Raw genomic sequence first — 27,921 nt, 5'->3', positions numbered from 1 at the left:
AGTGTATCACTTCGCATTTCTCTGGATTGAACTCCATCTGCCACTTCTCTGCCCAGCTCTGCATCCTGTCTAAATCCCGTTGCGACCTACGACAACCATCTTCACTGTCTACTACACCACCAACCTTTGTGTCAACTGTAAACTCACCAACCCATCCTTCCACTTCCTCATCCAAATCATTTATAAAAATCACAAAGAGCAGGGGTCCCAGAACAGATCCCTGCAGAACACTACTAGTCACTGACCTCCAGGTCGAATACTCCCCTTCTATAACCACCCTCTGCCTTCTGTGGGCAAGCCAATTTCAAATCCACAGAGTTTTCCATGGATCCCTTACCTCATGACTTTATGAATGAGCTTACCAAGGGAAACCTTGTCAAATGCCTTGAAAAAAATATATATACAACACATCCACCACACTATCTTCATCAATTTGTCTTGTTACTTCCTCAAAAAACTCTATTAAGCTTGTGAGGCATGACCTGCCCTTCACAAAGCCATGTTGACTATCCCTAATAAGACTATGTTCCTCCAAATGCTCATCAATCTTGTCCCTAAGGATCTTGTCCAATAGTTTGCCTACCACTGACATAAGACTCAGTGGTCTATAATTCCTTGGATTATCCCTTTTACCTTTCTGGAACAATGGAACAACGTTTGCCATCCTCCAATCCTCCAGTACCACTCCTGTGGCCAGGGAGGACTCAAGGATCATCATTAACACTCCAGCAATCTCTTCCCTCGCTTCCCATAGTAACCAGGGGTATATCCTGTCCGACCCCAGGGACTTATCTATTGTAATGCTTTTTAGTAGCTCCAACACTGCTTCTTTCTTAACCTCGACATGCTTCAATACATTTACCTGTTCTATGCTTACCTCACATTTGTCTAAGTCCCTCTCCCTGGTGAACGCTGAAGCAAAATATTCATTTAGGACGTCCCCTACCTCCTTCACCTTCAGACACATTTTCCCTCTCTTATCCCTGTGCGGTCCTACCCTCACCCTAGTCATTGTCTTGTATGTGTAGAACGCTTTAGGGCTTTCCTTAACCCTAATTGCCAAGGCCTTCTCATGTCCCCTTCAAGCTCTCCTAAGTCCATTCTTAAGCTCCTTCCTGGCTACCTTCCAACTCTCAGGAGCCCAATCTGATATTTGCTTCCTAAACCTTAAATATGCTTCCTTCTTCCTCTTGACTAAACCTTCTACCTCTCTTGTTAACCATGGTTCCTTCACCCTACCATCCTTTCCTTGTCTCAGCAGGACAAACCTATCCAGAAGCCCATGCAAGTGGTCCCTAAACAACTCCACATTTCTGTAGTGCATTTACCAAAGAACATCTGTTCCCAGTTTACGCTCCCAAGTTCCTGCCTAATACCATCGTAATTTGCCCTGCCCCCAGTTAAATACTTTCCCATAATGTCTGCTCCTATCTTTGTCCATGGCTATGCTAAAGGTCAGGGAGCTGTGGTCACTATCCCCAAAATGCTTGCCCACTGGAGGGTCTGTCACCTGAGTAGGTTCATTGCCTAATACCAGATCCAGCATGGCCTCTCCTCTAGTCGGCCTGTCTACATACTGTGTCAGGAATCCTTCCTATACACACCTAACAAATTTTGCCCCATCCAAACCTTTTGCATTAAGGAGGTGCCAATCAATATTAGGGAAGTTGAAGTCACCCATGACAACAACCCTGCTATTTCTTCACCTTTCCAAAATCTGCCTCCCGATCTGCTCCTCGCTGTCCCGGTGGCTATTTGGGGGCCTATAGAATACTCTCAATAGAGTGATTGCTCCCTTCTTGTTTCTGACCTCCACCCACACTGACTCAAGAGACAATCCTTCTGTGATGTCCTCCCTTCCTACAGCTGTGGTATTATCCCTGATTAGCAATGTCATCCCCCACCCCTTCTAACCCCTTCCCTAGCCCTTTTGAAACATCTAAACCCCAGAACCTCAAGCAGTTATTCCTGCTCTTGCGACAGCCAAGTCTCTATAATGGCCACATCATCGTAATTCCATGTACTGATCCATGTTCTAAATTCATCACCTTTATTCTCAACACTTCTCGCATTAAGGTAAACACATTTCAACCCATCTAACTGATTGCATTTATGCCCCGTCCCCTGCCTATCCTTCTTCACCTTCTCTGTACACATCGCATCTACTTCTACACCAAGTGATCCATCCTCTAATCTAATACTCCGGTTCCCATCCCCCTGCCAAGTTAGTTTAAACCCTCCCCAACAGCTTTAGCAAACCTGCCCACAAGGACATCAGTCCCTTTCCAGTTCAGGTGTAACCCATCCATTTTGTACTGGTCTTACCCACTCCAGAGGAGATCTCAACGATCCACAAATCTAAACCCCTGCCCCCTGCACCAACTCTTCAGCCACTCATTAGTGTACCGTATCTTCCTATTCTTTCCCTCCCCAGAGTGTGGCACAGGCAGCAATCCAGAGATTAGTAATCTCCTGCTTTTTAGCTTCCTTCCTAACTCCCAATACTTGCTCTTCAGGACCTCACCCCTTAACTATGTCGTTGGTGCCAATGTGCACCACAACTTCTGGTTCGTCACCTTCCCCCTTAAGAATGCTGTGCACTTGATCTGAGACATCCCTGACCCTGGCAGCTGGGAGACAACATACTATCCGGGAGTCTCATTCTTTTCGACAGAATCTCCTGTCTGTCCTCCTAACCAATGAATCCCCTATCATTGTCGAATACCTCTTCCCACCTCCCCCCACTCCCTTCTGAGCCACAGAGTCAGACTCTGCCCCAGAAACCCGGCTGCTATGGCTCTCCACTGGTGATTCATCCCCTCCAACAGCATCCAAAACGATATACTTGTTACCAAAGGAAACGGTCACCAGGGTATCCTGTACCAACTGCCTATTCCTTTTCCCTCCCCCAACGGTCCCCAAACCAGCTACATCCTGGACCCTAGATGTAACTGCCTCCTGGTAACTCCTATCTATCATCTCCTCAGCTTCCTGAATGATCCGGAGTTCATCCAGCTGCAGCTCCAGCTCCCTAACACGGTCTGTAAGGAACTGCAGCTGGACGCACTTCCTGTGGGTGTAGTCATCAAGGACACTGGAGGTCTCCCTGACTTCCCACATCCGACAGGAGGAACAGACTTCTGTTCTGACAGCCATTCCCACCATTCTATACAAAGAAAAATACAAATAACAGCAAAAGAAAGAGAACCTACCAGAAGCCTCTGCTCACCTACTTTGCCTCTTCACGCCAAAGCCTCAGCTCCCCACTCTGTCCACTCACACTATGGCCACTCCACCCTGACTCTTAATTCTTTTTATTGGCTAATTAGCTGGTCAACAGGCCTATCAACACACTACAGCAACAAAAACAACAATGGGCCTACCTCTTCGAACTGCTTCCTGCTCTCGTTCTTGGGAACACCATCGCTGCACAGTCTCCTCCAAATCTCATACCACCCCAACCTGAAAATTTATATCCCCATTTCTTCTTTGTTGTTGGGTCCAAATCATGGAACCCCTTACCCAACAGCACACTGGGGCATCTTCGTCAGAAAGACTACAGTGGCTCTCCACCGCCTTCTCAAGGCATTCAGGGATGGGCAATAAATGCTGGCCTTGCTAGCAATGGCCCTGTCCTGTGTAGAAATGCAAATAAACTGAATCAGAGCAACCGTCTCCATTGAATTCTGACACTGAATTTCCACAGACACAGCACGTTCTCACCAGCTAATGGCACAGTCTGATCAAAGTGGTGTTAGCACTCTGTTTGATTGCATTGAAGATTGGGTTTGTGATGAATTTTCTTTGAACAATAAAGCCAGGTTCAAACCAAGTGAGAGAAAATTAATATTTCATGAATAACTTAGCCTTGGTGGGAAATCTTTGCACTCAGTATTAATCACAACGCCCATTTAAGGCTCCTCAACAGAACTCTTCAGAGACACTGAATGCAAGGTTAAAAAACCAGTGTATCACAGGCATGTAAAACAGTCTTCGGATGGCATTCAACACACACAAAATTCAGAAGTGTCTTGGCTAGGTAGATGCAGAGCTGGCGTGACCCCGAGGTGCGGTGCCTATCACCGGGGGTCCAAATGATGGGCTTGCCATTCAGGACTGAAAGGAGAAGAAGTTTCTTAGCCCTGAAGACGGTTACTGTTCAGAATTCTCAACCAACGAGGGCTGCGGAAGCTCAGTTACCAAGTCAGTTGATGCATTTTTGGGTACTAGAGTCAAAGGATATGAGGATTGTGCAGGAAAGTGTCACTAAAGTAAAAGGTCAGCATGATCTTAATGAAAGGTGGAGCAGGCATGAGGGGCCAAATGGCCTCCTCTAACTTAAATTTATGTTCTTGTCTCCATTGTGACCATAAGACCATAAGACAAAGGAGCAGAAGTCGGTCATTCAGCCCACTGAGTCTGCTCCGCCATTCTATCATGAGCTGATCCATTCTCCCATTTAGCCCCACTCCCCCGCCTTCTCACCATAACCTTTGATGCCCCGGCTACTCAGATACCTATCAATCTCTGCCTTAAATACACCCAAATGACTTTGTCTCCACAGCTGCCCGTGGCAACAAATTCCACAGATTCACCACTCTCTGGCTAAAGAAATTTCTCTGCATCTCTGTTCTGAATGGGCGCCCTTCAATCCTAAAGTTGTGCCCTCTTGCACTAGACTCCCCTACCATGGGAAACAACTTTGCCACATCTGCTCTGTCCAGGCCTTTTAACATTTCGAAATGTTTCTACAAGGTCCCCCCCTCATCAGGCTTGACTGGGGAATTTTCCAATCATCTCTGGCCGGCTATAGCATTGCAGGTCATAATTGCATTTAGTGACAATGCTATAGCCGGCCAGAGATGATTGGAAAATTCCCCAGTCAAGCCTGATGAGGGGGGGACCTTGTAGAAACATTGCAGGTCATAATTGCATTTAGTGACAATGGATAGAAAGAGTACAGGAGAATTTCAATGTACAGGCAGGATGATTACGAAGAACTGGTACAATATAGAGGCTGAAAGAGTGCAGGAAACAGCTTCAATTTACAAGCTGAAAGGGTGTAGGAACAGGTTCCATTTACAGTCTGAAAGAGTCCAGGAACTTGGTAAATGTACAGGATGAAAGAAGTTCACTGCACAGGTTGAAAACGTACAAGAAATGTGCAGAATGTGTGCAAGAAACTGTTTCACCGTGCAGACTGAAGGAGTGCAGGAAACTGTAGAGTAGGAGGAAACATGTTTTTTGGGGGAATGACGTGGGAGTGAGTTCTATTGGATAGCCCGTGAAGTGTTGCCATGGTACTTGGAACAGTTCCTGTGCTATTTCATTCCATGTGTCTATTCTGCTGTAAAGGGTGCTACTGCTACAGTAGTAATGTATGAAATATCAAGGCATTCCTCAAAAACAGGGAATTGTTGCAAACATTACATACATAAAGATCAAAAAAATTATGGAAATCTGAAATGCAAACAGAAAATGTTGAAACACTTGGCAGGTCAGGCAGCTTTTGTGGAATGAGAAACAGAGATAATGTGTCAGGTCCAAGATCCTTGGTCAGATCACTAAATAGGTGTCCTGTTTACAAGGTGTGCCCTTCTAACACTGGTTAAATAGCACAGTCCAGCACTAGAATTGGAGTGCTGCACAAAACAGTTAAAAGAACCATCATCATCATCATCAACCAACACTGAAGAGACACTCAGTATCAGGTATAATAATATTGTGAAAATATGTCTCGAAAATGACATGTGAATGGAAGGGAACAATTGGGCTTTGATGAACAGAGGCAGCAGTTTTTGTTAATTATCAGCTGAGACAGCACAACACCTGGAGAACAAATTGCATCAATGCACACACTTCTCTATATTCCACCTCTGAGAAATTGCTTCAAATTTTCCTGACAAAAAAAGGACTCAAACACAAGAGGTATTTATTTATATGGAGATTGCATGATCTTGTAATTAACAGATATAAACTGCACTTATCTTTTATATTCTCCAAGTTAAATTCATGGTAATATTCAGCCTTGTACAATAATTTATTAAATACCACAGAACATGAAATGAGATCTTATAAAAGTGGTATTGATCACCAAATCTGGAACTATCTTTCTCCAAACATTAGCAGGCCAGCTATGAAAATGGGAGACACTGAGTGAGGTTTCACAGGGTCAGTGTGTGACAGGGACGGTGAAGTGTCACAGGGTCAGTGTGTGATGGGCACACGGTGAAGTGTCACTGGGTCAGTGTGGGACGGGGACATGGTGAAGTGTCGCAGGGTCAGTGTGGGACGGGGACACGGTGAAGTGTCACAGGGTCAGTGTGACAGGGACGTGGTGAAGTGTCACAGGGTCAGTGTGTGATGGGGACACGGTGAAGTGTCACTCGGTCAGTGCGTGACGGGGACACTAAGTGATGTATCACAGGGTCAGGATCACAACAATCCAAAGTTTCTTTTAAGCAAATGCTAAGCCTTTGATTCAGTAATCAATCAAAGTTTGCTCTGTTTGTTATGGATTTGAACGCAGGCTCTGTGTATCAGCAAAACACTCATTATTGCAAAAAAAATGACACTTTTCTCTTTGTCTCCTAATTCAATTTATTGCTTTATAGGACAGGTCGAATTAATTGCAACATTTGTCAAGGCTGTGTACTGCTGGCTGAATTAACTCAGAACCAAGTCAATTTATTATGGAGTGCTGTCTGTGGAAGGCGAGCAGTCAGACACAAGGGCAGTAATTCAATTCAGACACTCCAAGGGTGTCGCTGGACTTCTGCATTGCCCATGTGATGGTCATCAGAAACCACAGGGAGCTGTAACCTTAGCCTTCCTGTTTGTTTTTTGATCACTATATCCAATGTTATTTTAGTTTCAGAAACATCAGCATTATTTCCTAATTCCAGGTGTTGGGAGCTGCTGAATATGGAGTCAGCTCAGCCAAGGCAGGTGAAAGGGTTATAAATGTAACAGCTGCGTGGAATATAAAGGCAATGGATCGCCCGTGACTAGGACAAATATGGTTTATATTTTTGCCGTCACAGCAGATAACTTGGAAGTTTGCCACAAAATCTGCACCAGCAGAGAGTGTGGATTCTGACAGCCAAGTCACCTTGAGCTACGTCCTGCAACAAGTAATAGGATATTTGCACATTTTGTGGCTATTTCTTTGCCATTCTGGTTGAGAGATGACAACGTCAAAGCGTTCACAAGCTTGGACACAGTGGTCGAGAGAGGTGGTGGGGGTGGAGCAGTAATGCAGTGAATACAAAATAACCACCACTTTCAGATTTGAAGACTTGAGTGACAAGTTTCCATTTAGCACAGTGGATCGTACAGAAAAGAAATAAAAAGAACCTGGATTTAAGTATGTTCAATTCAGGACATTCCATTTTCAGAAGGGTCTCAGGGATGAGGGAGTTGTGTTGAGAGACGAAAGAGAGGGAGGGGCAGAGAGAGAGAGAGAATGAGGGGCAGAGAAAGCAAGTGGTAGGATGGGGGGGAAGAGAGAGAGAGTGAGTGAGTGAGTGTGAGAGAGAGAGTGAGTGAGTGTGAGAGAGTAAGAGAGTGAGAGAGGATCTAGTTGAAGTTTTCAAAGTCAGGAATGGGTTCATCAGAGTGTTTTTCCAATGAACCAGAGGCAGGACAAAGAGGCAAGAACATAAAACACAGAAATACTCAGCAGGTTGGGTAATATCTGTGAAAAGAGAAACACAATCACTGCCGAGTGTTTCCACGTTTTCTGTTTTTGTTTCAGATTTCCAGCATCTGCAGTTTTTTGACTGACATGGGGGATTTTTCCTCCTCACACAGGAGAGTTTTGATGAGAAAAGCACTAGAAGCAGGTTTCTGCACTCAACAATTACTCTGAGTCACTTTGAAAAAGGAAAGTGAATAAATTATTTTACAGGGTCACGGAGATCGAACAGGGGATTGGTGTTAGCCAATCGCACTACCAGAGCTGACACAGTTAAACTGGGTTGCTATATTCTGGCAGTGCTGTATTCTGATTTCATATAAAAGTCTTTTGCTGCCTCAAAACACAGCAATCAAGGTACCCATGTGGTTCTCTCTCTCTCCCCCCATCTCTCCCTCCCTCCATCTCCATCTCTCTCTCTCTCCCCATTCCTCTCCCCCATCTCTCTCTCTCCCTCCATCTCTCCATCTCTCTCATGTCAAATGTGGTTGGGGAATCTGCCCACTGTCTCTAGCCACTGTTCTACATAAAGGCCCACCCCCCCCCCCAAACTGAAGCACAAGAATCGGCAAGACACTAAATATATTTCAGGTGGGAACCAATTCCCATTGTGTGTGTGGTTTGGTAGCATCACCACTTGGAAATGGTTCAGGGCAAATTGAATTTGCATGGCCACTGCAGTTACAATCTATAAACAGGCCAGCTGCAGCATCTTGGTCCCAGTGACACCAGGAAGAAGCTGAGACCCTGCAGCAGTCCAGTTACTTTCAGCTCATTACACACTTCAGTTTAGTGTCAGTGTGAGCCAGTCTTCGCTGATGACAAACGTGCAATGAATTCAATGCACAAATAACAAACAATCCACGTTGTCAGGCTCTGGTCATAACCTCCTTCCTTTATGTTTTACACCTCTTGTTCTAAAAAATAATTCCTATTCAACCGGAGTTCAAGACTGCAAGTGAAATAACTTACAGGTATGGTTAAACTGACAGAGACTGCAAACCACTGGTATTTTAGAGAGCTTCAGTTACAATACCCATCGCCATTATTCAAGGATTTTTCTCAAAATCACACCTCAGCACAGGAGCAGGCAACTCTGAAAATTTAATCAATTCTGAGAGGTGCTGCAGCAAAGGTCAATGAAGAAAATAAAACTCCATGGCAGAGGAACTAACATATTGGCTGGTAACAGGAAACGAAGATAGGTATTACTGTGGAGGGAAATGGTCAGTGGACACTTCTGGACCACAGCCGATGAAACCTCTCGATCAGAAACGTTGACTGTTCATTTCCCTCCACAGATGTTGCTCGACCTGCTGAGTTTCTCCAGCCTACTATTTGTTGCTCCAGATTCCAGCAGCTGCAGTCTCTTGTGTCTCCAGCTATAACTGTGTTTCTTTCCGGTTGGCAAGATGTGATGTCACATGGATCGTAGCTGGGGCCTCAACTTTGCACAACATCAACAGAGACACAGAGTATGGTTGCTGAATTTGCTGACAACACAAAGGTAGGGAATTGAGTCGTGAAGAGGACATAAGGGGTGGCATAGGGATCGATATGAAAGTTTTAAGTGGGCAAAGATCTGGCAAATGAAGACTAACGTGGGGAAGTCTGAAATTGTCTATTTCTGCAGGATAAATAAAAATAAATAAAAAGTAATAAACTATGTTATCCAAGTGCTGAGAAGTCACAGACCTCTGAAGTGCAGAGGGATCTGGGTATCTGAGTACATGATTCACATAAGGCTGGTATGCAGATAATCAGGAAAAATAACAGACTGATTGTTTATTGCAATGGGAGTTGAATACAAATGCAAGGAGATTATACTTCAGTTAGATATAGAAATAGCGAGACAACATCTGGAGTACTGAGGACAGCACTGGTCACTTTATTTCAGGAAGGGTGTTAATACAATTCAGAAATGATTTACTGGACCATTACCTGGAAGAGTGGATTGTCTAATGAGGAAAGGTTGAAAGGAATAGAATTTTATCTGTTGCAGTTTAAAAGAGTGAGAGGGGACTTTATTGAGGCGTACAAGGACCTCAGAGGGTGGATGGAACACAAAAGGAAACCTCCCATCGGGGCAGAAGATACAAAAGCCTGAAAGCACGTACCACCAGGCTGAAGGACAGCTTCTATCCCACCGTTATGACTACTGAACAGTTCCCTAGTACATTCAGATGAACTCTTGGCCTCACAATCTACCTCGTCATGGCCTTGCACCTTATTGTCAGCCTGCACTGCACTTTCTCTGCAACTGTAACACATTATTCTGCATTCTGTTATTGCTTTTCCCTTGTACTATGTCAATACACTGATTTGATGAAATGATCTGTACGGATGGCATGCAAAACAAAGTTTTTCACTGTACCTCAGTACATGCGATAATAATAAACCAATTAACTTACCAATGTGGAGAGGATGTTTCCTCACAGAAAAAATCTAGAACCAGTGCTGACTGCTTAAAATTAAAAGGTCAACCACTTAAGGTGGAAATATTTCTCTCAGAGGGGCACGAGTCTTTGGAACTTTCTTCCTCAAAGAGGCAATGCAAGCAGAGACTGAATATTTGTGCAGCAGAGATGGATAGATTCTTGAAAAGCAAGAGAGTGAAAGGTTACCACAGGTAGATATGAGTGTTGAGTTGATGTTACGGTCTGATTAGCATTAGCATTCAGTGACAGAGCAATTCTGAGGAACTGAGTGGCCTAATCCTATTCCGAATTCATATGCTCGTATTCAAAATAGTAAGACTCTGCATCTGCCCCAGTAGATTCTTTGACACCAGCATCTTGCTTTAATCTTATGTGGTATGACTGTAAGCTGCAAAAATAATTGCTCACTACAATACTCACAAACACTGTCCTGCGGGTGAACAGGATTAAATGATTTACGAGACAGTATCTCTTTAAAAGCAGCTTTACTTTGAAGCAATGTTCAACAAAGGTCCTTCTGTCAAAGACGTGGCAGTACCAGATACTATCAACCTGAGTAGATTAAATGTGCAGAGATACTGGAGAGCAGATGCATGGGAATCATGACAAGGCACTTCTTCAGTCAAGGAACTTAATACACCAATACAGCATCATGAACCTGATTTGCAAGGGTGAAATCTAACCACAGAACTTGAATGGTTTATATATAGAATATTACATTATTTGATTTCCCCGTTAAAGGTCTGGTTTTTGTTAATTTGAAGGCCAGCATTTATTGTGCATTCATAATTTCCCTAGATGGTAATGAGTCACTTTCTGCAATTGCTGCAGTCTTTAACCCTAACCCTAACAGTGCAGCTGGGAAGGGAGTTCCAGAACTTAGACCCAGCAATGACAAAGAAACAATAATATATTTCCAAGTCAGAGCAGTGTGCAGCTTGGAGGGGAACAAGCTGATGGTGGTGTCCCAAGTACTGGCTGCTTTTGCCCTTCCTGGTGGTACCAGGTGTGGGTTTGGCAGGTGCCATTGGAATTGCCTCAGCAAGTGGATGGCACCAAATTGCATCCATCCTGCTTTTAGTGAACAGGACATACTTGGGCAATTTTCCACATTGACACGTAAAGAAACACTTCCTCCAGCCAATCTTTTGTTTCTTGTCCCACTATCACCATTTCACCCTGCGCCATCGTGCTTTTTGTTATTTAGTCTCTTCTGCCCTCCAAACTATCACAATCCTTTTCATCCTCTCCAATTCTGTTCCATTTCATTGAACCTTACAACCTATTTACCTCTAACTATGATAAGATAAGATTTCTTTATTAGTCACATGTACATCAAAACACAGTGAAATACATCTTTTTGCATAGTGTTCTGGGGGCAGCCCGCAAGTGTCGCCAACATAGCATGCCCACAACTTCCTAACCTGTACATCTTTGGAATGTGAGAGGAAACCGGAGCACCCGGAGGAAACCCACGCAGACACGGGGAGAATGTACAAACTCCTTACAGACAGTGGCTGGAATTGAACCCGAGTCACTGGCGCTGTAAAGTGTTACAATAACTGCTGCACTACTGTGCCTGCCACTATACGACCGTGACAGGAATTGAACCTGCAATCTTCTGATGACATCATGTGAAACACCGAAGTCAGACACCTTAACCATTTGGCCAAAGAGCCCATATTTCCCAGTTTGGCTGAAAGGTCATTGCCCTGAAATATCAGCTCTGCTTCCCTCGCCACAGATGCTGCCTGATAAGCTCAGCATTACCTGAAGAGGCCCAATCCTCATGTTGATTGATGGACCACCTGACTTGGACCTGGTGTTTATGGTCGTGTTTGGTGATAAGTCTCTCATCCAGAGCCTTTGATGCTGTGTTCAATATGGAGGTGATGGATAGTTAGTATTAATCAGTAGCACCATGATGTACCCAGTCTTATGAAACTACTTGGGGTCTACAGCCAATTTTGAGGAGTTCAAAGGCCACTCATTCCCAACTGTGAGCCTCAGTGCAACCACCTACAGCAAAGCTGTCTCACCAGCTCATCCTAAAGGATGATAGTCCAAAAGGTTAGCTGTAAACTGTGATCCTGTGTGTACATCGATATCAGATTGTGGGCTTGCCTTGGCTGTACAAACACCTCTCCCAATGTAGACATCAGTTCCCAAATCATTGGGCAAAGTGCTTTACAAAGTTGATTGAGCTGGGACCACCTCTGCCATGTCCACATCTTGCCCAGTGGTGAGTTAAGAATCATCACATTGCTGTTGGTCCACAGTCATTTGTTGGTCAGGCTGGGTGGGGACATTCCCAACTATTACTGATACAATTCTAGATTATTTCATTTACTGGATTTAAATTTGGCGGCTGCAGTGGTGGGACTTGAATTCAGGTTACATGGATAGGAAAGGTTTAGAGGGATATGAGCCAAGTGAAGGCAACTGGGATTAGATTAGAAAGATATATTGGATGAGTTGGGCCAAAGGGCCTGTTTCCATGCTGTACAACTCTATGAACCTATTGTTATTCTAGTCCTGTCCAACAACTTAACCTCGACACCCTTCTTTAAATATTATACACAAGAGAATGGCATTCAGTCACAGAGGGTAAGTATTAGGCACAGGAATGTGATATCTTGTAATTGAGAATCCACGTTCAGATGTTTGAGATGTTCTGTTTCGCTCGCTTGTTTCTATTGTCACTGTTTAATAATGCTTTAAATACAACAGTTCCGATCTTTATTTATAGTTTTTTCTCCCCCCATTGGCATCAAATATTTGAACACCCAATACCTCCTTTCCCCTTCCATCCCCTTGACCATAATAGGCTTGGGAAGGTAGATAAGGTAACTTGGTCCAGGGTCCGTTCAGGAATGGTGCAGGAATCACCCACGGTGATGCTCCCATCAGATCAACCCTCAGGGCCACAGCCCGACTGAGAAACAGACCTTATGCCGGACTTTGAAAGAAAGCCATTAGTAATTACAATTTGCATCCTTCTCTTTGTTCCCGACAGAAACCCCATATTAAATGTATGCTGCCCTTAAATCAGATTTTATCACAGAGCTGTGACCTAACCAAGGTATAATATTATTCATCTGTGACATTACTTGCTGCAGCTCACAAAATGCTCAGAATATTCATTCCCTTCCCTGAATTACTGCTTCATGGTGCACTCAATTTGTCTGAAGTCATGGTCTTCCAGGTTAGCAATCAGCCAATGGCCTTAAACTCCAAAATGCATTGATTTGACAACTCCAACCCTCTCAAGAATAACACCAAGTTCACAAACCAACACCAAATGCACAATAGCTCCCTGTACATATTTACACCAGTCCAATAAACTGAAGGATGTCACAGACACAGATCACCAGATAAAGGGCAGCAACAGGGTCTGAGGACATACTGTAATGATACTCAAATAAATGATACACACTGCTGGGGGTGGTGGTGGAGGCTGATACAATACGAACATTTCAAAGACTCTTAGATGGGCACATGGATGTAAGTAAAATGGAGGGTTATGGACTGTGTAGGAGGGAAGGGTTAGATTGATCATGGATTAGGTTTATATAGGTCGGCACAACATTGTGGACTGAAGGGCCTTACTGTGCTGTACTGTTCTATGTTCTAAATGCCAAACAAATGTTTGTCTGCTTGGAAATTTCACCTTTTTGTAATGTTTGATTATTAGACAGCTTGCAGATATTACATCTCCCAATCACATACTCCCAGCTTTTACAGCAGTAATGTGCAGAGACTGTTCTCCTTGGAACCAAGGAGGTTAAGGGGAAATCTGAGAATGGGGTTCAAAATCAAGAAGGATTTTAATGGAGTAAATCATGAAAAACATTTCTACTGGAAGGAGCAGTGACCAAACCAAGAGGGTTAATCGGCATGAGAAGATGAATGGTCATGGATGTGGACCATGTTCCCTGAAATGAGAGAGGAGACTCTGTCGTAACTTTCAAAAGCAAACTGAATAAACATCTGAAGGAAAACCATTCACGGGGATCAGAGAAACAGACAAGGTTGTGGGACTAAATGGATGGTCTGTCAAGGAGCCGATGGTCTGTCAAGGAGCCAATGGTTTGTCAAGGAGCCAATGGTTCAATGACCTTGTTCTGTACGAAATGGATTTACAATCCAGCAGGTTACAAAGTGCATGGGAGGCCGAGAGTTCCTTGAAGATCTGCTGGATTGATCAAAGTGTGAGGGAGGTCCTCCACTGCACTCTGTCTCTTACTGTGCCCAAGGTAGAACACACAGTGCCTGACCGTGTGGTCTGCTGTTCTCCCTCGAAAGATACTGCCCCAGTGCTGCAGTTTCTGTTCCCCACTTCTGGCCACACGGAAGAGCAGCTCCCCCAACAATAGCACTCATGCAGCAGCCTGCCACAGAGCTGGCCACATCTGGATCCCGTCACCTCCCAAACAACACAGGTTCTAACGTCAGGCACTTGAGAGATGCACAGCCTCCCTTCCCCAGCTAAAGGAACCGGGCACTAAAATGAGAAAGTTAGCCCAATGTCAGTAGACCAATTACGATCACAATCTTTAGTCAGAGAGAAGCCAAAGCTGAACCTTGATCCTGGGCACCAATGCTAACAGGGTCAACCCCAAAAAACATACATAGCCTGAATCCCAAGGTTCAAACAGCCTGTCACAGCCACACTATCAGTCAAAACAGTACCACTGGGCAGCATCCCTGAAAATACCCTACAAGTAAATGCTTCTTTAAAAGGATTCCATGAAGCCATGTGAACAGAAGCCCATTATCCAACAATGTAGGGACAATTTCCAGGTGCCTGCTGAACCGAGAGATCCACCTTATCAGAATTTTACTTTGTTCAAATATGCATCTATTGGTTGGGCTTAATTGAGTTTGTTGCAGCATCTGGGCAGATGCAACATTACGGTAATGTGTGGTGTTTTGATCAATGCGAGCACACTAATTGGGACTGCACGGGCAAGAGTGAATCATTCAATGATAACCAGCCACTGGTGAGCCTAGAAACCAGACAGAAATGTAACTCAGCCCATGTGAGGCAAATGAGTGAGTTGCTGGTCTCTCACAGAGGTACATGCTTTGCCAACTTGTAATCAAATAGAGGCTGCTGGAAATAGGCAGCAGGTCATACAGCATCTGCGGAGAGAGAAGCCGAGTTACATTTCAAGTCATTTCAGCTCTAATGAAATGTCATGAATCTTAAATGCTGAGCCATTTTCCCCCTCCACAGATTCTGTCTGACCTGTTGAGTATTTCCAGCATTTTCTGCTTTTTTTCAGATTTCCAGTGACTTGCATTTCTACAAGTGCCCTTGAACTGAGTTCTCTACCTGACACACATGGTGGTACCACACTGTAGGCGCCGAGTACTGGACAAAGGTTGACATTCACACCACCTCTTGACCCCATGAAGTCATACTGTTATCAGCGTCTTCCACAATGGAACATCTCTTGAAACATCTCAAGAAGAGATTGTCCAAAAACTGCAGGGTTTTTGTGGTTTTATGCTGGAAACGGGTTGGAATACTGGACGTATCTGGGAGGGACAACACCACCAACCCAGCATGATGGACTAAACTGGCATATACATGATGGGCCAAGTGGTCTCCTTGTGTGGAAAATATCCCATGATACTGTGATTCCATGATCCCAAACCCTGTTTGCTTCTATTCCTTGTCAGGATCACAGCCTCCCCAACCTAAAGCACTAAATTTCATAACAGCTCACATGAGATAATAACATAAGAATTGGAGCAGGAGGCCAACTGGCCGGTCGCGCCTGCTCCGCCATTCATTAAGATCTGGCTGATTTGACCATGGACTCAGATCCACCTGCCTGCCTTTTCCCCATAACCCTTAATTCCTCTACTATGCAAAAATAGAATGCACTAACTGGACCGGCCAGCAAATCCTCAGCTATTGCAGACATCATTTGATAAACCTCCAGCTTTTTACAGTGCAATCACACCTAATCTTGTGTCAAAATTCTTTAACACTTGTTGCCAGTTACGGCAACCATCGCACACATACAGCCCCGGGATACCGTGTCACCTCAAACCCCTTGCCCTTGCAAATAAACCTTGCCCCTGGTGCAAGTATGAGATGCCCCTGAGCCGGTCTCAGACCGTTGGCCGGCTCCACCCAGAATATTTTGCTCCGTAGCTCACCCTAGAGAAGGTTGTTTTAAAAGTTTCTGCATCCTGTGAAACTGTACCAACAAGTGTACGTGATCGCAGACTCTTTCAAAATTTATTCAGCTTGGTAAATCAAAGGCGTCCGCGGATGAAGGTTACCCTCGGGGTCCGGCAGGTCAAAACTCATCTGATGCCACTCCATGCATCTCCTCCGACAGAAATGTTTCCTTGAAAGAATTCCTCGCTTCCCGGCTGCTGAACTTTGCTCCATTCGTCAATCACTTGCTTTAGCTTCTTCTGCCTTCTCCTACTCCCCGGTCCACCTCTTCACTGTTGCTATCTTGTGTCCTCCAGCTTTCCGCCTTGATACTGACTCGGGCACCTGATGGTCCTTGCGCCTTGAAGCTGTCTGGTCTGAGCACCGCAGCTCGGCCCTCAAGGCTTCACCTCCAGCCGCCTCGTCAACACCTCAACGGGTTAACCCGGGATCGGGGTGTGGGGGGGGGGTGCTTGGTGACAGAGGGGGTACCTCACCGTCACCACCACGCACCCCATCCCGTTCACCTTCTCCCCAAACCTATTCACCTTCACCATCCTCTCCAGCCCTTACACTACAGGGAGACTCAGTGGTAGACGTGGTACCCTCAACTCCGCCTCACCCCCTTCCTTACCTAGCCCTCCATCTCACTCACCCTCACCTCCCTGCCTCCCTCCATTCACCTTCTCCCTCACCCCACTCACTCAGTTACGGCCCCCAACCCCAACCCTCCGGAGGTCGCCCAGTGACTGAGGTGGTGCCCCACACCCTCACCCCCTTCATCCATCCCATTCACCCCTACCTCCTCCAAGCCTCTTCCCCCTCCTCCAAACCCCCCCTCCTCTCCACCTGTTCCAGCCCTGGTACCTTTCTCTTGCGCTCCCGGGAACGGTTCCTCCGTTTCCTTTTCTCCTCCTCCCGCTTCTCCTGTTCCAACTGCGCCTGAGTCTCAACGTCTTTAATCTTCTTCAGCTGCTTGGCGGCTTGAGCCATGTCGGGGTGGACCCGGGGGGGGGGGGGGGGCGGAAAGGGTGTCTCACCTCACCCGTGGCCCGCACTCCCTCCCTCGCTCACTCCGGAGCCCCGCTCCTGCCTCGGTCTCTCGGCTCTCTGCCGCTTCACCACCGCAGCCCGCACATCATTTGGTTTCAGATCAGCAATGCGTTGCATTCACGGGCGCTGTTTGCCTCGGGATCCGGCGGCGAGAGTTCCCCTCCTCCCCATTCCGCAGCCCACGGCAGCTGTGAAGTCGGACTGTGCACACAGTCATCATTCAGACCCCCTCTGGGGCCGGAATCCGTGTCTGCTCGGATGCGCCTCCCTCGCCCTGCACTGAGAGACCCCGGGACGCTGCAGAGACTGGGCGGGGATCAGGAGCCCAGCCCGGGAAGGGGTGGGGGGAGGGGGTTGAGGGTGACTGGGCAGGGGGGAGGGGGAGGGGGTAGAGATGGCACCTGCGGGCTGCAGCCCCGTCGCCTGCCACCTGTGCCGGGAGGGTGGATCGAGCCCGCAATGCTGCTGATGCAGGAACAGCTGCAGGCGCCAGCTTCCAGCTGCGGAACCTCCCCGCTGCATCAGCCGCGGCCGCAGCGCAGCTCCGGCGCACCTGAGGCTGCAGCGGCGCCCACCAGGTGTGGCATAGCCGGAAGCCCTCGCCAGGTGCGGCACAGCTGGCAGCTCCCGCCAGGTGTGGCCCCCGCCAGGTGCAGCCCCGGCCAGGTGCAGCACAGCTGGCAGCCCCCGCACAGCTGGGAGGCCCTGCCAGGTGTGGCACAGCTGGCAGCCCCCGCCAGGTGTGGCCCCCGCAAGGTGCGGCACAGCTGGCACCCCTCCAGGTGTGGCCTTCGACAGGTGCGGGACAGGTGCGGCACAGCTGGCAGCCCCCGACAGGTGCAGCCCCCGCCCCGGCACAGCTGTTTCCCCCGGCGCTCACACCCGCCTGCGGCCACTCCGCCCTCCCCGCGCCGACTGTTCCTGCCAAGTTGAGGTGCTTGACATTCTTTCAGGGTTTTTTGGGGGAGTGGGGTGCGTGTTGTGATGCTACAGCACTCCTGACGTAAACGGCGAGCGCTCTCGTTGCATAATGCAGGACCGATTGCCAAGCAAGTGTGCATCAAAGAGTAGCCTGTCAATGCACTGTGCGCGGCTGCTGGAGGTCTGCGAAACCCGACCAACAGCAAGACTGCATCTGTTGCCCCAGAATTTAATCAAAACCCCATCACTAAATCACAAGGGTACGCTACTCCAAAGTTCAACATCAATCGGCGTGCAATGCATGCGTGAATTGATGCATCTGTTGGTCGTTCCCCGTTTTATACACAGCGAGTCTTGAGGCTCATAGAGTTCTACAGCACGGGATCAGGCCCTTCGGCCCAATTCGCCTATGCCCACCAAGTTACCTACCCGAGATAATCCTACTTCCCCGCGTTTGGCCCGTATCCCTCTAAACCTTTCCTATCCATGAATCTGTCCAAATATCTTATAAACTTTGTAATTGTAGCCCCGTCTACCACTTCCTCTGGCAGCTGGTTTAATGTACACGCCACCCTCTGTGTGAGAGACTTGCCCCTCAGCTTCCCTCTACATCTTACTCCTTCACTGTAAACCTGTGCCCTCTAGTCTTAGACTCCCCTACCCCAGGAAAAGACTGTGACCATTCACCTTATCTCTGTCCCTCATGATTTCATAAACCTCTATAAGGTCACCCCTCAGCCTCCTTCACTGTAGGGGAAAAAAACATCCAAGCCTGTCCAATCTCTCCTTACAACTCTAGCCCTCCATTCCAACATCTTGGTGAATCTTTTCTGCACCCTCTCATCCTATAGTGCAGTGACCAGAATTGCACAAAATACTCCAAATGTTTGGTCAGGGAGCCACTGTCAGGGTAGTAGTGGAGTCAGATTCAATAGGGAGCTGGATGTACTTGAAAGAGAAGTATGTGCAGGGCTATGGGAAGAGGGTGGAAGAGTGGGACTAACTGATAGAGTTGGGCAAGACTTCATAAACCCAACAACCTCCTTCTGAGCTGCAACCATTCCGTGAATGGTGCTGGCAAAGATCCCAGGATTGCCTGATCTAACACCCAGCACCTCACAGGAATTGCATTGTCACTTCCCAAGATCTTGCTGGGAACTGCAGTGGCTCCCCATGCAGTCTCACTACATTGCATGTTTTCACTTGGTGAATGAAGTGTAGATCAGAGTTCATTACACATCTTCCAAAACTCCAGAGATTTTAAAATGGTTTGTACAAATTGCAAGGTAGCAACTCTAACCCCAGTAATTAAGGGAGAGAGAGAGCCATAGTCATAAACTTATACAGCAGGGAAACAGGCCCTTTGGCCCAACTTGTCCATATCGACCAAGTTGCCTACCTAAGCTAGTTCCATTTGCCTGCATTTGGCCCATATCCCTCTAAACCATTCCTAACCATGTACCTGTCTAAATGTCTTTTAAACATTGTAATTCTACCTGCCTCAACCACTTCCTCTGGCAGCTCATTCCATATACCCACCACCCTCTGTGTGAAAAAGTTGCCCCTCAGGTCCCTTTTAAATCTTCCCCCCTCACCTTAAATCTATGCCCTCTAGTTTTAGACTCCCCTACCCTGGGGAAAGACTGTGACCATCCACTTTATCTATGCCCTTCATGATTTTATAAAACTCTATAAGGTGACCCCTATCATGAGAAAAATGCAGACCAACTAACTTGACATCAGTGGTAGGGAGAGATTTTTAGTTGTGTGGGGAACCAGGAGATGTGATTAGTGCAGGAAAGTGGTTCTGAGGTGAAAGATCAGCCACAATCTCATTGAATGGTAGAACAGGTTTGAGGGGTCGAATGGCCTACTCCCACTCTTATTTCTTATGTATTATAGAATCTATTTTTAAGAAGTGGTAACAGGGCATTTAGGACTGGACAGAATCAACAAGAATTTATGAAAGGGAAACTATGTTTGACAAATCTATACGAGTTCTGTACGTTTGTAACAAACAGACTACATAAAGGTGAACCAGTGGGCATGTTTTATTTGGACTTTCAGAGGTCTTTGATTAGTTACTACAAAAGAGGTTATTAAACAAAATTAATACATGGCATTAAGAAGAATATATTGGTGGATAGAAGATTAGTTAATAGCAGAAAAAGGGAGAGTGGGAAGAAACATGTTCTTGGGGGGTTGAGACCAATGGGGTCCCCAGGGTTTGTTGCTGGGGCCTCAGCTGTTCACGATCTATTTCAAGGATTTGGATGAGAGGACCAGGTGTAATGTTTCCAAGTGTGTTACTGATACAAAGTTGGATGGCAGTGTGGCTTATGGGGAGGCCTACAAAGTGACTTCAAAGGGACATAGGCAGGCAGATCGAATATAACGTGGAAAATTGCAACATCATCCAGATTAGCAGAAAAGATAGGAATACTATTTTTTTTACCTGGTAAGAGTTTCAAAAGTGCTGCTGTTCAAAAGGGACCTGGGTGTTCTGGTACATGAATCGCTGAAAGTTTAAGTACAGTCCAACAAGCAGTCAGGAACATGAAGGCTATGTTGGCTTGCATTCGAAAAGGAGACCAAGGATGTCTTACTGAAATTATATAGGGCCCTGGTGAGACCTCAGCTGGAGTATTGTGTTCAGGTCTGGTCTCCCTACACAAGGAAGGATCTACTTGCAATAGTGTGTGTATCAAAAGTACGTCAGATTGATTCAAGTAATGGGGGATTGCCCTACAAGAAGAGATTAAGCAAACTGGGCCGATACACACCAGAGTTCAGAAAAATAAGAGGCAATCTCATTAAAACATGCAAATTCTTATGGAGCTTGACAGGGTAGATGCTGGGATGATATTTCCCCTGACTGGGGCATCTAAGTGAGGAGTCACAGTCTCAAAATAAGAGACTGGTAAATTGGTTTATTATTGTCGCATGTACCAAGGTACAGTGAAAAACTTTGTTTTGCATGCCATCCATACAGATCATTTCATCACAGCAGTACATTGAGGCAGTACAAGGGAAAAGCAATTGACAGACTGCAGAATACAGTGTTACAGTTACAGAGAAAGTGCAATGCAGACAGACAATGATTCAGGATGAAGATGAAAAGAAGGGGTAGTAAATCTTTGATGGGACCAGGCGTAATATTTTCAAGTTTGTTGCATGTACAAAGCTCGACATCAGTGTGACTTATGGGGAGGCCTACAAAGAGATTTCGAAGGGACATAGACAGGCTGAGTGAATGAGTGAGAACATGACAGATCGAATATAACGTGGAAAAATGTAACATTATCCATATTAGCAGAAAAAATAGGAACACCTTTTAACATATGTTTTCACCCATTCTCATCAGCAACAGACTCACAAATGTTTGCTTCTTTTCGAAAGCAACTTCTCTTCTGAGCTGCAACCATGTACATCTATCAGAACGTAAAGGATAATGTAGCATCATAGTTCTACCACTAGACTGAGAGCAAACGTCAAAACCTTCATGCATTAGTCAATGCTACGGTAGTGTAGCGGTTAACGTAATACTTCTATAATGCAGCGACTCGATTTCAATTCCGGCCACTGTCTGTAAGGAGTTTGTATGTTCTCCCCGTGTCTGCGTGGGTTTCCTCCGGGTGCTCCGGTTTCCTCCCACGTTCCAAAGACGTACGGGTTAGGAAGTTGTGGGCATGCTATGTTGGCACCGGAGGCGTGGCGACACTTGTCCCCAGAACACTCTATGCAAAAGATGCATTTCACTGTGTGTTTCCATGTACATGTGACTAATAAAGATATCTTATCTTATCTGCTGACAGTGTGTAAACACAAACTCGGTCAGTACACAGACACACACTGCTCGCAGGGGGAGAGAAGGCTCCTCTGATCAGCCCAGCCCTGTTGGGATGCATGGTTGCAAAACTGAATGTAATTTAATTGATTAATTCAGCACATTCACAATACAAATAGTTCCATCTGAAGTCCAGAGACAGGATTCTATATCTGTACGCAGTTGTGGGGAGAGGAAAATACTGGGGAATGGGTTGATTGTCTGCTCACGGTGTGACTGGACTCAGTAAGCAGCAGAACACTGAGCAGGCAGAGCAAATGCATCAATAGTTCACATTCGATTACTGCGGACAAGCCACTATGCTCCTTAGCACCAAAAGACACACAGAACCGTGTACTTCAGCTGCAGGGGGCTGGCATCAATCCCACTAATCTGCAGACACACAAGATCTGCTTGCAGCTCAACTGGCCAGAACAAGTGTATCTAACGTGCAAACCACCCATTTATCAGCATTAAATTTAACAGAGAGGTTATGCTCAAGGCTATTTCTGCCTTCCTCTACTGAAGGTGTTGTCTTGCTAGCACAAAATTCCACCAGTTTTATGACTTCAAACAATCAACATCAGGGACCTGAGATGTGTTTTTCATTTGAAAGTGATCAAAGAAGTCAGGGTGAACCTTTATAAAACATGGTTTGGCCACAACTGGAGTACTGTGTCCCGTTCTGGGACACTTTGAGAAAGGTGTAAAGCCTTTGAAGAGGGTATACAAGAAATATACCAAGATGATTCCGGGTGCTCCAGTTTCCTCCCACTTTCCAAAGATATCCGGGTTAGGAAGTTGTGGGCATGCTATGTTGGCGCCGGAAGAGTGGCAACCCCAGAACACTCTACACAAAAGATGTATTTCACTGTGTGTTTCCATGTACATGTGACTAATAAAGGTGTCTTGTCTCGTCTTGTCTCGGTAAGGGACTTTAGTTGTATGGATAGATTGGAGAAGCTGGGGTTGTTCTCCTTGGAACAGTGGAGGCTGCGAGAGACCTGATAGAGGCATTTATAATCATGAAGGAGATGTACAGAGGAAATGGAGAGAAACCATTCAGATTCAGATTAGTTTACTGTCAATATACACCAGGGTGCAATGAAATTCTTGGCTGGCGTGAAGCTCACAGAGTAAACAGTATACGCGGTAATAATAAATACAACAATAAGTACAGCAACGAGTGCAAAACAGCAGAATGGTGCAAAGTACAGTAGTGCAAACTGAGGTAGTGCAATAAGAAATGATAAAATGACGATAACAGAAGAGGTAGAATTAAGGGTTCAAGAACGTGGCAGCACAACTGGGAAGGGGATGTGAAAGAGGTGATTAGTTCAGGAGTCTGATAGCAGTGGGGAAGAAGCTGTTCTTGAGTCTGGACGTCTGGACTTTCAAGCTCCTGTCTTCTTCTAGAAGGTAAAAGAGAGAAAAGGGAATGGCCAGGGTGGCAGGCATCCTCGACAATACTGTCAGCCTTCCTGATGCAACATACTGAGAAGACGGACTGGATGGAAGGAGGTGATGAGACTGTGAAGGACTGGGTAGTGTTTACCACTCTCTGCAGGTTCTGTCGGTCCAGAGCAGAGCAGTTGTGATTGGTGAAGGAATCAAGAACCAGGGAACACAGAACAAAGGTGTTTGTGAAAAGAATGCACTGCTGGGGAGAGCAATGGTGGCAGATTCTACCGCAGAGTTCAAAAGGAAGCTGGATAAATATCCAAAGGGAAAGCGTTTTCACGGCAAGTGCGGAACTAGCTGGATCTTTCTTGCATTGAGCTGACTTGGACTTGATGGGCCAAATGGCCTCCTTTTGTGCTGTAAATATTCTGTGATTGATTCAGTGATTCGTTCCTTGATCTGATCCTGCAAACTGCTTGAAAATAAATAAAGTCAACCCCTGGAACTGCTGTGTAGAAGGTGTGTGTGACCATCTCTCCCAACTATGGTGATGTTCTGTCCTCTCTCCAAACCCCAGAACTGTCCCTCCCTTTCCATCTGGATTATACAGTTGTCAACTGCTGTTGACAGGATCATGCTGTCACCTCTAGTCAGAAGACTGGGGCTTCCAAGTTCCACTCTAGAAACCTGAGCACAAAACTCAAGCTGACACCTCAGTCCTACACTACCAGAGGTGTCATCTTTAATAAAATATGGGTCCCTATCTGCTCTTTAATTGGGCACAGTAGATCCCACTGCTTGGTTTCATTAGAGAGCAGGTTAAAGTTTACCCCACAACCATCATCAGTAAAAACAGATTAATTGGTCATTGTTGCAACGTGGGAGCTATCCCATTTGCCCTTTTAACCACATTATTGACCTGACCTGCTATCTTTGAAGATCTGCAGACAAACACTCCAGGGTTATTCTGTACTTCCACACCATTCAATACCCGACTTATTGAATTGTTCTCTCACCCTGCTGCACTTCTCTAAATGCATCAGCTCATTCATCACTTCTGGATTAAGATGGAGACACAAGAGACTGCAGATGCTGGAATCTGAAACATAAAACAAACTGCTGGAGGAACTCAGCAGGTCGAGCAGCATCTGTGAAGGGAAATGGACAATCGATGTTTCTGGTCGAGAAACGTCTCAATCTGAAACATCGACTGTCCATTTCCCTCCACAGATGCTGCTCGACCTCTGAGTTCCTCCAGCAGTTTGCTTTTCACTTCTAGATTAAAGTCCACTTAATAAGTTTTTTTTATCCAATTTACCAGACCATCTATGTCCTCAAAAGCTTTCTGCCTCTCTGTCAAATGCACAACAAATTTTTGCATCATCTGCAAACTTCTTTATCGTGCCTCTAACATTCAAAACTATTTATTTCTTACGTTGATACTTACAGTCATTTGCCTCATTTGCATTTTAGTGCTACTATTTGTTTTACAATCTGACCCTATCATAGCATTTGGAACTTCAAAAACGCGTTCTGGTTTCCCTAGCCTGAGAAAAGGTGTCACATCACATCATTCCACGCATCTGCAAAGATACTTCTGTGCTTGTTGGGAACCTGCCAATCTCTCATGCATTTCTGTTCAAGCTTCTTGAGTAGCCTGCGCTGGGTTCTTTTGAGGTTTTTGATAATTGAACAAACCAGGGACCATGGGGCAAAGACAGATCACAAATCGGTTACGGATGAGCCTGTTCTCATTGAATGGTGTACTGTGCTTCAGGGTGTAATGGCCCATTGGGTTTGAGCACATTTATGACCTTGGTATAGTGTTGTAACAGCACCTCAGATCTAATTCTGGATACATTCCATAAGTACTTTTCTACCCAGTTATTTAACAAAAATATTAATTGGTGCTGCTTTTCGTAGAACGATTCCATGCTTAAAAAATTCTCAAAATTTTCAAAGCTAATTTCAATACTTATGTTGTATTGCCTTGTTTAGACCTACCTTCTAGGAAAATGGATGTGCATATAAATTTTACAATCAATTCAGATGGTGACATATATTCTAAATGCTGTAGCAACAATCACACAAGTAAATAGTACAATGTGACTTGTTAAAGAAAAGGGTTAATCAAAGAAAGAGCAGAATCTTACTGCTGTCTTGGAATAATCTGATATTTTAGAAACATAGAAAACCTACAGCACAATTCAGGCCCTTCGGCCCACAAAGCTGTGCCGAACATGTCCCTACCTTAGAAATTACTAGGCTTACCTATAGCCCTCTACTTTTCTCAGCTCCATGTACCTATCCAAAAGTCTCTTAAAAGACCCTATTGTATCCGCCTCCACCACCGTTGCCGGCAGCCCATCATTTTTTTTTTACAATTATTAAGTAGGATAGAATGGTTATTTAATTGGGCAGGCACAGTAGTGTAGCGGTTAGCATAACGCTTTACAGCACCAGCAACCCAGGGTCAATTCCTGCCACTATCTGTAAGGAGTTTGTACGTTCTCCCCATGTCTGCATGGCTTTCCTCCAGATGCTCCGGTTTCCTCCCACATTCCAAAGACATATGGGTTAGGAAGTCCTGGGCATTCTATGTTGGCACCAGAAGTGTGGTGCCACTTGTGGGCTGCCCCCAGAACATTCTACGCAAAAGGTGCTTTTCACTGTGTGTTTCGATGTACATGTGACTAATAAAGATATCTCATCTTATCCCACATCAGATTCTGGGTATCTGACACCCCAAACCCAGATAGAAAAGCACAAACTCTCTGCTTTGAAAGGAAGATAGACGGTAGATGTTTTGGGTCGAGAGTCACTGCTCCCCCCTTTGTGATCTCTGATGATCTCCCGCTCTTCGACCACGTGTTCACCCAGACTCGCTGCCACAGCCACGTGTCCTTCCTTGGTACTTGTCTCTGTTGCCATCTTGTCACACACAACTTCCAGCTGCATTTCCAGGTCTCCCAGTTTGGCCCCAGCAAGGATCCAAGGTTTTTACGTTCCATTGACTGCTTCTCCCTCCGTGTTCTGCCTGCCCTCCTCTCCTCCACCCACAGATACCTGCTGGCCCTCTCTCTCTTTCTCTCTCCCTGACAGCTCCGGGCCTCGCTCTCCATGACATGCCATGGACCTCTCTTCCACCTTGTCCTCCTCCAGATCCACTGGTTCTTCTCCTTCCCAGTCCCGTTGAAGGGTCTCGACACAAAACGTCAACTGTCCATTTCCCTCCACAGATGCTGCCTGACCCGCTGAGTTCCTCCAGCTCTTCGTGTGTTGCTCCAGATTCCAGCATCTCTCGTGTCTCTATACTTTGAAACTTTGCTACATGAAATCCTTCAGAGCTAGGATTAATTTTAATCTCAGTGATGTGGTAAAATACCAGGGAGTAGAATTTCACTGTATAGTACAGTTTTTATGTTCTATGCAGTTGGAGAGAAGAACCTCTTTATCAAGCCTCCTAACTGTGTCTAATCAAACATTGAAATTGCTACTACAACAGTGGAGCTTGCATATCCTTCCCAGACAATTCCTTGGGATTGAGGATGACTTACTTCCACTCCAGCATTCTGAGGAGTGAAAGATGCCTGTGTGTCAGAATCCCTTTAATTTGTGATGGCCATTGGCTACTGGCTTCCACCTGGTCTCGACAGAGTATGGTCTTGGTCAAAAGGCAATGACGTTACAAATGACTGGAGACCAGGCTCTGCCGCACAGACTTGCGCATGCGCGCGCGCGCCCACACACACACACACACACACACACACACACACACACACACACACACACACACACACACACACTTGATAATCTAGCAACTTCCCATGAATTCTTTCAACTCAGAAATCCCTGGTTGCACCTACTTTTTAAAAAAATACTTAGAATTGGTTTGATTCAAACAGACTCAGCAATATTACCAATATTAGGTAGGAGTCATGCAGCAGGAAAATCCCTGCAGCTTAACTAATTTGTATGTTAATTCATCCTGACTTAAATTCTGTTTTTACAAAATACAAGTGGAACTATTCACGTTTTTCACACAAGAATTAGAATTGTTCCTCTTTACAAGGTAGATTATTATTTACTTATGGTTTACAGAAGGCACTTAATGAGATTCCACACAGGAGACTGATGGAAAAAATAAATATGCTTGGAATTGCAGGTGACCTGTTGACATGGACGAGGAATTGGGAGATAGGAGAAAGAGTGAGTGGTCAATCAACTTGTTTGGGGCCATACTTATTAATGCTGCAAGAGGCTGCAAGGAGTAGTGGACACAGCCCAGTCCATCACAGGCACAGCGCTCCCCACTATTGACAGCATCTACAGGAGGCGCTGCCTCAAGAAGGCGGCATCTATCATCAAGGATCCCCATCATCTGGGCCATGCCCTCTTCTCGCAGCTA

The 27,921-nt window shown here is 45.7% G+C and overlaps 1 protein-coding gene across 5 annotated transcripts in view; it reads right to left on the bottom strand.

Annotated features, from left to right (window-relative positions):
• LOC127584319 (ankyrin-1-like) overlaps positions 1 to 17,621 on the bottom strand; it is a 329,079-nt gene extending 311,458 nt beyond the window's left edge. For all 5 annotated transcript variants that reach the window (XM_052041013.1, XM_052041016.1, XM_052041021.1 and 2 more), the window contains exon 1: positions 17,180 to 17,621. In XM_052041013.1, coding sequence (XP_051896973.1) covers positions 17,180 to 17,305 — 126 coding nt within the window. In that variant the 5' untranslated portion in view covers positions 17,306 to 17,621. The remainder of the gene's footprint in view (positions 1 to 17,179) is intronic.
• Positions 17,622 to 27,921: the final 10,300 nt, after the last annotated feature.

Source organism: Pristis pectinata, chromosome 29, assembly GCF_009764475.1.
Source record: "Pristis pectinata isolate sPriPec2 chromosome 29, sPriPec2.1.pri, whole genome shotgun sequence".
Lineage (NCBI taxonomy): Eukaryota > Metazoa > Chordata > Chondrichthyes > Rhinopristiformes > Pristidae > Pristis > Pristis pectinata.
The sequence above is the reverse complement of the archived record's forward strand: the minus strand, read 5'-3'. Positions and strand labels throughout refer to the sequence as shown.